At 61.3% G+C, this 9,754-nt stretch overlaps 1 protein-coding gene across 1 annotated transcript; it reads left to right on the top strand.

The window, feature by feature from the left end:
- The first annotated feature begins 3,305 nt into the window (after positions 1-3,305).
- On the top strand, positions 3,306-6,040 carry ACTG1 (actin gamma 1). The gene is made up of 5 exons (XM_036269931.1): positions 3,306-3,386; positions 3,766-4,134; positions 4,421-4,859; positions 4,942-5,123; positions 5,206-6,040. The coding sequence occupies exons 2-5, from the start codon at positions 3,772-3,774 to the stop codon at positions 5,347-5,349; spliced, it is 1,128 nt and encodes a 375-aa protein (XP_036125824.1). The 5' UTR covers positions 3,306-3,386; positions 3,766-3,771; the 3' UTR covers positions 5,350-6,040.
- Positions 6,041-9,754: the final 3,714 nt, after the last annotated feature.

Here is a 9,754-nt window from a genome sequence, read left to right on the forward strand (position 1 = left end):
GTGCTTAATGTTAACTAAACTCCAGACTTTACCTGTTCTTCCACTCTGGTCCTGCTTTCTGTCCCAGGATCCACCCCAGGAAGGAAGGAAAGGCAGGTGGGATGGTAGCGGCAAAGGCCAGGAGCAGGGACTCATCACCAAGTCCCCTACCTTGTCTGCCTGATGAGTGACCAGCTAGTTGGTTGGGGCTAGAACGAGGAGGGAGACAGAGGGGTCTGGGGGGTGGGGTGTGTAATGGGTTTCGGGCTATGCTAGGAGATGCAGAGGTGACCCAGATCCTGCGGAGCAAGGCTGGAGCAGGGAGATGACAGGTGATGTGGATGTCAGAGGGAGGAAGAAAGGGAAGGACCCCGAGTTGGGGTTGCCTCGGTCCAGACACATTTCCTTGCAAGGGGTGCTATCTCCCTGCTCCTCAGTTTTCTCAGCCACTGCATGGATGGAAGATTAAATAAGACCCACCGAGATCACAATAAATCCACCACAGGCAGCACTGCGCTAGAAAAAAATCACATACTTCTCTAAGCCCCAAGTATCCGTTCTCCAGACGGGAAGGACACACCCGCTTCCGGGCAGGAGGGCCGCCGCCGACTCCCTCCTCCGCTGGGCGCCGCTGATCAGGGAGCCTGGGCTGCCACATCCGAAAGGCCCTCTCCGGCTGCAGCAGGGGTGGGGACGGCCCTGTGCTTCCAAGAGTCCGGCGCTTCGGTGACCTTGGGGGAGGCCTCGCAATGCCCGGCTGCAAAGCAGAAAAAAATCTCGGTGCAGAACGCGGTGCTCCCGCGTCCCCCGCGCGGGGATGGCAGGCCTCGCTCGGCCTGGGGCCTGGTCCCACCGCGTCCACTCGCTCCTGGCTTCGGGCGCTGCGTCCCTGGCGGCGCTCGCCACTGTCCTCGCCCATCAGGCGTCCAGCTCCGCATCTCCCCACCTCGGCGGCCACCAGATCTCAGGGGCCGTAGACACCCGGCTCCAGGCCCCCTCTCGGCTCGGCCTGGCGCGGAGCTGCGGGGTCTCCCGGAGACGCGGAGGACCGGGCGTGGGGGTGGGAAGCGGCGGCCCCCTCCCTTCCCCGCCCCCTTGGAGGCGACGGGGCCGCCCCACCACCGCCCCTTTGTTCCGCGGGCCAATCGGCGGCCTCCTTGACTAAATAAGGCGAGGAGCGCGCCCGGCGCCCCCAGTCCGTTACTTCCGTCCCCCGCCCGGCCGGTGACTCAGGGCCGGCGGCGGGCGGGGACGGGGCTGCCCGGGACCCGGTTTCCCGGGCGGCGCCGAAATCGCCAAATATGGCCGCGCCGCGCGCCGCCGCGCCCCGCCCGCACACCTGCGGCCGCACCTTGACTCCCCCACCCCCACCCTGGCCAGTGACACAGCCGCGTAAAGAGGAGCTCCCCCACCCCGCCCCCGCATCCCAGCCCTTTGGCCGTGTTCCCGGCGTCCTGCCGAGCGCAAGGTGGGGAAGAAGGAAGATGGGGGGCGGGAACAGAGGCCCCTGAGCCTCTTCTCCCCTCCATCTGTCCCCAGAAGCAGCCGGGCAGCCGGGTGCAGCCACCCCTCCCGACACACACCAAACAAAGGAGGGCTGGAGGGAGTTGGAGTGGAATGGCAGGCGGACCCCCTGCCCCCGAAGTCGAGTCGAGGGGGCCTGGGTGGAATGTAGGGTGGGCAGACAAGGTGAGGAGGCCTTAGATACTTTCCACCTCCCCCACGTCCTGTGAGTGACATCTTGGGACCCCCAAGTGCGATCAGTTACCTCGAATCGCTGACGCCCCACTAGGGGCGCGAGTGAGGGTGGGCTTTCCGGAGGCCCAGCCGCGGGTTCTCCGATGGGTGGGGCAGGCACCTGACAGGCAGCAGCCTTGCCTGCACCCTGGAAAGTCTGGGGAGTTGGTGACCCAGCTAGGCCTTGGTGGCACCGGTGGCCAAAGGCAAGGCCTTAGCATCTGGGAGGTGCAGTCCGCAGGTGAGCTGGATAGCTGCTTTACCTGTGCCCTCACCCCCAGATGTGGTCACCAGCTGACCTTACAGTTCTTGGGGCGCTGGCCCGACTCCCCGCCCCCAGACACCTGCCCCTGTCAAACTGAGTGTCCAGGACAACGGGGCGCCACTGCTACCCGTCTTGACAAGTGCTCCTCACGTCTCCTCTGGTTTTTAAACTGAGCGGTTCCACAAATTACAAATACGCCTGAAAGCCCAGCACCTGCTTCCCGCTCTGGGCATAAGCAGAGCCCTGGCACCGGCAGGTGCGCCAGGCCCGTGACAGGTCTTCCAGCGCAGGCTCCTGGGTAAAGGGCACGTCTTGGACCAGAGAGAACCCACACCCCAGGCAGCCCCGGCCAGAGGGCAGGGGCGCAGCGAACCCACCCCAGCCCTGGCCCTTCCTTGTATCACAGACAGGAGAGGGTGCCCCTCGCGTCTAGTGGGGAGTTAACCCTTGGGGCAGTCAAGACCCGCTTCCCTATAATGCCCACAGGTGATTAGAAGGAAACAAAGCCTCTTCCCTCACTAGCGGATGGGGGGTGGGGTGGCCCTAAATCCGGAGTGGAGCCGCGATTGGGGACAATCAGGGCTGCGGTTTGAAGAGGATGCGTCGGGTGTGGGCAGGGCGAGCCGATCTGCACCGCGCACCGCCGGGGACCTGCGCCGGGCCCTCCTCAGGTGCGGGGCCTGCGCGCTCACAGCCCACCTGGGGGACGCGCGAGGTCACGGCTCCCGTGGTGCCCAGGCCGCGGGGCCGGGGTGCCGCAAGGGTGGCCTGCGAGGATCCCCACCACCCTCCCCGAGCCCGGCACCAGCTCCGGGAACCGCCTTCCCGGCTCACTCTCTGCGGAGTGTCGGGAGAAAGGTCGCGGGGGGCAAAGCCCCGCAGCAAGGCCGGGCCGCGGCGACACACCCCAACTTGGGGCGCGACCCAGCCCCGGGCCAGGCAGTTTCGGGGTGCACCCGGGCCCTCCCCCACGACGCGCGGCAGTCCCGGGGCGGGGCCGGCCGGTCGGCCCCACGGGATCCTCCCCTCGACCCCCTCGCCACCCCCGGAGGCAGCCGCCCGCCCCACCCGCCTGGGCAGCGCGGGGTCTCGGGCGCGGGGTCTCCGGAGCCGAGCGGGCGCGGGCGGGGCCGTTGGGGGCGGTGCGGGCGGGGGGCGGGGCCCTATCGGGGCCCCACGTGCCCCGGCCGGGCAGGCCAATGGGCGCCCGGCGTTCGGAAAGATCGCCATATATGGACATGTTCTGGGGCCGCGCGCGCCGCCGTTCCGCGCGCGCGGCCCGCTCCGCTTAAATAGCGGCGGGGGAGGCCGCAGTCGGTCTCAGTCTCTGCAGCCGGCCCGCCGTCCTCGTCCTTTCGCTGCTCTGTTCTCCGCTCCTCCGCGCCCCGCCGCCACCACCCTCTAGGTAAACGGCTCGCTCTGCGCGCCCCGGCCCCGCTCCGAGCCCCGCGCCCCTCCCCGCAGGCCCGCTCCCGGCCGAGAGGCCCGGCGCGATGTCCCCGGGAACAAAGCGGGGCCGGGGCGGATGGCGGCTGGGCCGGTGCCGCCGGGTGGGGGGAGGGGAGGCAGGGCGGGGCCGGGCCGCAGTGCGCAGAGCCCCGGGTCGCCCCGCCGCGGAGGGACGTGGGGGGCGTTGCAGGGGAGGCCCCGCCGGGTTCCAGGCGGTTGGTTACTCCGGCGGCGGCGGACTGGGGTCGGGGGCAGGCGGGACCGGCCCTCGAGGAGGCCTCGCCGGGTCGTTCTGGCCACCTGGGCCCACCTGAGCTGGTCCTTCCTTCGCCCAGGTCGCCATGGAAGAGGAGATCGCTGCGCTCGTCATCGACAATGGCTCTGGCATGTGCAAAGCTGGCTTTGCTGGGGATGACGCCCCCCGGGCCGTGTTCCCCTCCATCGTCGGGCGCCCCCGACACCAGGGCGTCATGGTGGGCATGGGGCAGAAGGACAGCTACGTGGGTGATGAGGCCCAGAGCAAGCGCGGCATCCTGACCCTGAAGTACCCCATCGAGCACGGCATCGTCACCAACTGGGACGACATGGAGAAGATCTGGCACCACACCTTCTACAACGAGCTGCGCGTGGCCCCCGAGGAGCACCCGGTGCTACTGACCGAGGCCCCCCTGAACCCCAAGGCCAACCGTGAGAAGATGACTCAGGTAAGTGCTGCCCTGACTCTCTGCCCTCCCAGCTGTTTCACAAGTCATTTTCTGTTCAGCTTCTTTGTTTTCTGAAATTCAAGTATTTCTTTCGATATTTCCAGGGTTCTGTTCCTCTCCTGGCATTTCTTCCCTGAAGTCTCAAGGTTTCTTATTGTGTTTTTGCCTGCTTTCTTTTCCTTTCTCCACACATCACATTTGTGGCATGCTGGCATGCGGCGTGTGAGCATGGGGTGGCCCCGGGTCCCTGCCTTGGACTAAGGGGCGCCCGTTGCCTCTTGTCCAGATCATGTTCGAGACCTTCAACACCCCCGCCATGTACGTGGCCATCCAGGCCGTGCTGTCCCTGTACGCTTCCGGCCGCACCACTGGTATTGTCATGGACTCTGGGGATGGGGTCACCCACACTGTGCCCATCTACGAGGGCTACGCCCTCCCCCACGCCATCCTGCGTCTGGACCTGGCTGGCCGGGACCTGACCGACTACCTCATGAAGATCCTCACGGAGCGCGGCTACAGCTTCACCACCACGGCCGAGCGGGAGATCGTGCGGGACATCAAGGAGAAGCTCTGCTACGTGGCGCTGGACTTCGAGCAGGAGATGGCCACTGCCGCGTCCTCCTCCTCCCTGGAGAAGAGCTACGAGCTGCCCGATGGGCAGGTCATCACCATCGGCAACGAGCGGTTCCGGTGTCCAGAGGCGCTCTTCCAGCCCTCCTTCCTGGGTAGGTGTCCGGAGCTGGTCTGAGGCCCTGCTCGGCAGCCGGAGAGGAGGGGGCGCGAGTTCAAGGCCTCTTTGTCTCCTAGGTATGGAGTCCTGTGGCATCCACGAGACCACGTTCAACTCCATCATGAAGTGTGACGTCGACATCCGGAAGGACCTGTACGCCAACACGGTGCTGTCTGGGGGCACCACCATGTACCCAGGCATCGCCGACCGGATGCAGAAGGAGATCACCGCCCTGGCCCCCAGCACCATGAAGATCAAGGTAAGCCCTGTGGGCGGGGCCAGCGGGCGGGGCGGGGCTTCCTGGACCAGCAGAAGCTGACGCCCGGTCCTTGTCTCTTCAGATCATCGCCCCTCCAGAGCGCAAGTACTCCGTGTGGATCGGCGGCTCCATCCTGGCCTCGCTGTCCACCTTCCAGCAGATGTGGATCAGCAAGCAGGAGTACGACGAGTCGGGCCCCTCCATCGTCCACCGCAAGTGCTTCTAAATGGACTGCGGGCAGGTGCGCCTGCCGCTGAGTTGATCGAGTCTGAGTTTGCCCTGGCAAATGTACACACCTCATGCTGGCCTCGTGAAACTGGAACACGCCTTCGAAAGATTGTCCTTGAAGCCTGTATCTGATCTCAGCACTGGATTGTAGACCTGGTTGCTGATTTTGACCTTATATTCAAGTTAACTGTTCCCTTGGTACATGTTTAATACCCTGTACGTATCTTTGATTTAAGCCCCTGTACATGCGGTCAGTCCCTTGGTGGCTGAAGCGAGAACGTGCTTCTGCGGGAGAAACCCAGTGGCGGGACGAGAAGGCGAGACCGCGCCCCCATGTGTGCAGGGTGTTGGCGTGCAGGAGCCGCCTCGTCTGATTTCTCCAGAGCGGGCGGTCCTGAGTCGCCTCTGTCCTGCCGGTCTGACGGCTCGGGCGGGGCTGAGCTTAGGGCCCACTCTCCTTTCTTAGCTGATGTTTCCTGCCAGAGCACCTGGGTTGTTACTTGCCTTGAGTTGGAAAACGGTTTGCATTTCCACCTGTAAATTTATTCATCCTTTTAATTTATGTAAGGTTTTTTGTACGCAATTCTCAATTCTTTAAGAGATGACAAATTTTGGTTTTCTACTGTCATGTGAGAACATTAGGCCCCAGCAACACGTCATTGTGAGGAAAATAAAGTGCTGCAGTAAAACGCCGGCTGCTGTTTTGGGAAGGGGGGGACAGCTCGCGGATGAGTCGGAGGCCCCCAGCCTGGGGTGCTGAGTGGCTGCCCTGGGGTGCGTCGGGTTGGCCTGGAGCCTGGGGCATGCACAGGTTCTGCCTGCCTTGGGGCCCTGGGGAGCGGCAGGGTGACAAGCAGGGGTGGGTGTGGCTGAGGGGCTCAGGCTCCTAGTGAGTCTCCACAACTGTTACATTTTCAAACAACAGTTACAGGACAGCTGAGTTCCACGTTGAGATGGCCTTGGTTGGGAGACATCGCCTGCAGGGTTGTGGTTTTTGTTGCCCCTGCACCTGGGTGGGAAAGGGTCTTGAGGGTCAGGAGCCCAGGAACATGTGACAGGCAGGTGTGTGGACCCTGCTGGCTCAGGCCTGCCCCTGTAGGTTTCTGTCCTGGGCAACTGTCCACTCAGTCTGGGCTTGAAACCACTGGCTGGCGGCCTGAGGGCAGAAGAATGGACGGAGTGGAGGTGACCTGGGAGGGCGGTGGCGGCCGGCTGAGGGCCCTGTCCCGCCCCACCCTTCCTGGTGTTGGAGCTGGTGGGTGTGCCTGTTGCAGATGGGACAGCAGTTCCTCCTCCACAGGGTGCCCAAACACGGTAGGGGTCAGGCATCAGCCCTCCCCTGACTTCTGTGGGCTCCTGGGGCAGTAGGCAGATGTCAGAGCCAACCACTGCCCACTCAGTGGAGGAAGGTGGTGCGGAGGTCTCACTGCCGGCGCTGTCCCGGGGCACAGCGGGAGGATGTGATGTGGCCACAGGCCCTGCTGGTGACCTCACCTGTCCCGCAGCTGAGGGCACGGCCCCTGAGCTCTGACGGAGGAGATGAGGCTTGAGGAAAACGGGCACCTGGAAAGCCACCACGACTTGGAAACACTTGCTCAAACGCGGCTCGTTTTGCCCCCTTCTCCGAAGAGAGGGCTCCCAGCAAGGACTCGGGAGCACCCTCGCAGTGGGACACGGGTTGGTCCCCCGACCAGGCAAAGAACTAAGTATCGAGAAACGGGACTCTGGCCGGGGCACAGAAAAGCAGACGGCTTGCAGAAGATGGACCCTCAAAGGCTGACAGTGCTGTAAATACCAGTCGATGGAAGCTTCCGGAAGCGGTGCCTCTGCAGGGAAGTGTCTTGGGCACTGGGGTCTCAGTGTACCTCTGAAAGGCTCCCCTCCCCAGGGCCACCACCTATTCTGATGTTGGGAATGAGGACGGGCTCGGCGTGTCGGGCCTGTCCCCACGCCCGGGGGACAACCAGCAACCCCTCCGACTTGCAGTCCAAGTCCCCGGGCAAGAGGTGGACATCGTGTTCACTGGATGCAGTTCCAAGTTCAAGGCCCTCTGGTCCCAAGTGGCCCTCTTAGTAGAGGACAGACCATTTCAAGGAGGGAGTTCAAGGAGTCACACTGGAGAGGTGGTGTCTGGTGACAGACTGTGGCTTCCAGGACCCTCTCCTGGTTAGAGGCCCCCAACAGCCCCAGAGAGCTCCCCGTGGGGTGTTACCCTGGAGAACCACGTGAGCCACGGCTGCAGGGGTTGCCTGTTGCACACAGAGCCCCTAGGGCCGCACAGTTGTCTGCCCTGCAGCCTGGTCCCTTACCAACCAGCCAGCCAGAGGTCCTTGCTTGGGGAGCCTCCCCTCCCTTTGAGCTCCTGCTGGGACCCTTCGAGGGGGCCCTCCTGGAAGACCACCACGGTGCAGGTGACTGGACATGGGCTGTGATTTAGACAATGAAATAGGAGTGAAGGGCTTTAGTGTGGGGTGGCCCTGTTCAGGGACCACCGTGTTCAAGGGAGAGGCTTCTCCACCAGCCTGGAGGCCTGAGAAATGCTGTCGGAGCCCACTGGACGGACGCTTGGTCTGAGCAAGGAAGAAATCTGTTTTTAAATTTTTTTTCTTTACTGATTTTAGAGAGGAAGGGAGAGGGAGATAGAAACATGGATGAGAGAGAACATCGACTGGCCGCCTCCTGCATGCCCCCCACTGGGGATCAAGCCCACAACCTGGGCACGTGCCCTGACAAGGAATCAAACTGACGACCTCTTGGTGCAGGGTCGACGCTCAGCCACTGAGCCACACCGGCCGGGCAAGAGAGAAATCTTTAAGCCCTAAGTCTGTGACACGCGGGTCACTGGTGGTCGGCATGATGGAGCCTCTTCTGCCTGACACAACATCACGGTATGTGCCAGTGGCACCCCCTGGAGCTGTGCGCTGCGCCACCTGTGCCACCGCCCCGGGCCCCTGGCACCTCTTCCACCCCATCCACGCCTGAGCCTATGTCGCCTGTCTCCTTCCCTGGTCTGCAAGACCTTTTATTTTATTGTTTATTTCTCACCCGAGGATATTTTTCTATTTATCATCAGATAGAGTGGGAGGGAGGGAGAGAGAGAGAGACAGAGAGAAACATCAATGCGAGAGAGCCACATCGACCAGTCGCCTCCCACACGACCCGACCAGGGCCGGGGACGAACCTCAACAGAGGTACATGCCCTTGAGTGGAATCGAACCCACGACTCATTGGTCCGTGGGCAGGGCTGCAAGACCTTTTTAATTGCGGTAAAATATACGTAACATGAATTTATTCTTTTTACAATAGCACCAAAAAAGAATATTTAGGAATTAACCCAGAGGTAAAAGATTTGCAATAAAAACCATAAAACATTGCTGAAAGAGAACTGAAGAAGCCCTGGCTGGTGTGGCTCAGCGGTTAGAGCGTCGGCCCGTGGACCAGTGAGTGTGGGGAGATTCCAGTCAAGGACACGTACCTCAGTTGCGGTTCGTCCCCGGCCCTGGTTGGGTCATGCAGGAGGCAGCCAGTCGATGTGGCTCTATCATGTCGATATTTCTCTCTGTCTCTCTCTCTCTCCCTTCCTCCCACTCTATCTGATAATAAGCAGAAAAATGTCCTCAGGTGAGGAATAAAAAAACAAAACAAAACAAAAAAACAAAGAAGACAAATAAATGCTGGTGTGGCTCAGCGGTTAGAGGGTTGGCCCACAGACCAAAGGGTCCCAGGTTCGATTCCAGTCAAGGGCATGTACCTGAGTTGCAGGTTCGATCCTTGCCCTGGTTGGGGTCCTTCAGGAGGCAACCAATCAATGTGTCTCTCTCGTCCCTCCCTCCCACTCTCTCTAAAATAATATCCTCAGCTGAGGATTAACAACAACAAAAAGTTGTTACCTGAAGCGATCTACAGGTGCAATGCATCCCTATCAAAATCCCAGTGACTTATTTGCAGAAGTAGAAAAACCCATCCTGAAATTCATATGGGACCTCAAGCGACCCTGAAGAGCCAAAACATTCTTGAAAAAGAGGAACAAAGCTGAGGACTCACACTTGCTGATTTCAAAACTGACTATAAATCTACAGTAATCAAAACAGTGTGGTCCTGGCATGAAGACAGACGCATGGACCATGGAACAGAACAGACCCGGAAATACACCCTTCTGTATGTGGTCAAATGATTTTTAAAAAAGTTTTTATACCGCATCCGGTGTGGTTCAGTGGTTGAGCGTCGACCCATGTACCAAGAGGTCGCCGGTTCGAGTCCCCGTCAGGACACCTGCCGAGGTTGTGGGCCTGATCCCCAGTGGGGGGCCTGCAGGAGGTGGCCAATCGATCTTCTCTCATTGATGTTTCTATGTCTCTCTCCTTCTCCCTTCCTCTATCTAAAATCAATTTAAAAAATTTTTA

This window comes from Molossus molossus, unplaced genomic scaffold (genome assembly GCF_014108415.1).
Source record: "Molossus molossus isolate mMolMol1 unplaced genomic scaffold, mMolMol1.p scaffold_m16_p_19, whole genome shotgun sequence".
Classification (NCBI taxonomy): Eukaryota; Metazoa; Chordata; class Mammalia; order Chiroptera; family Molossidae; genus Molossus; species Molossus molossus.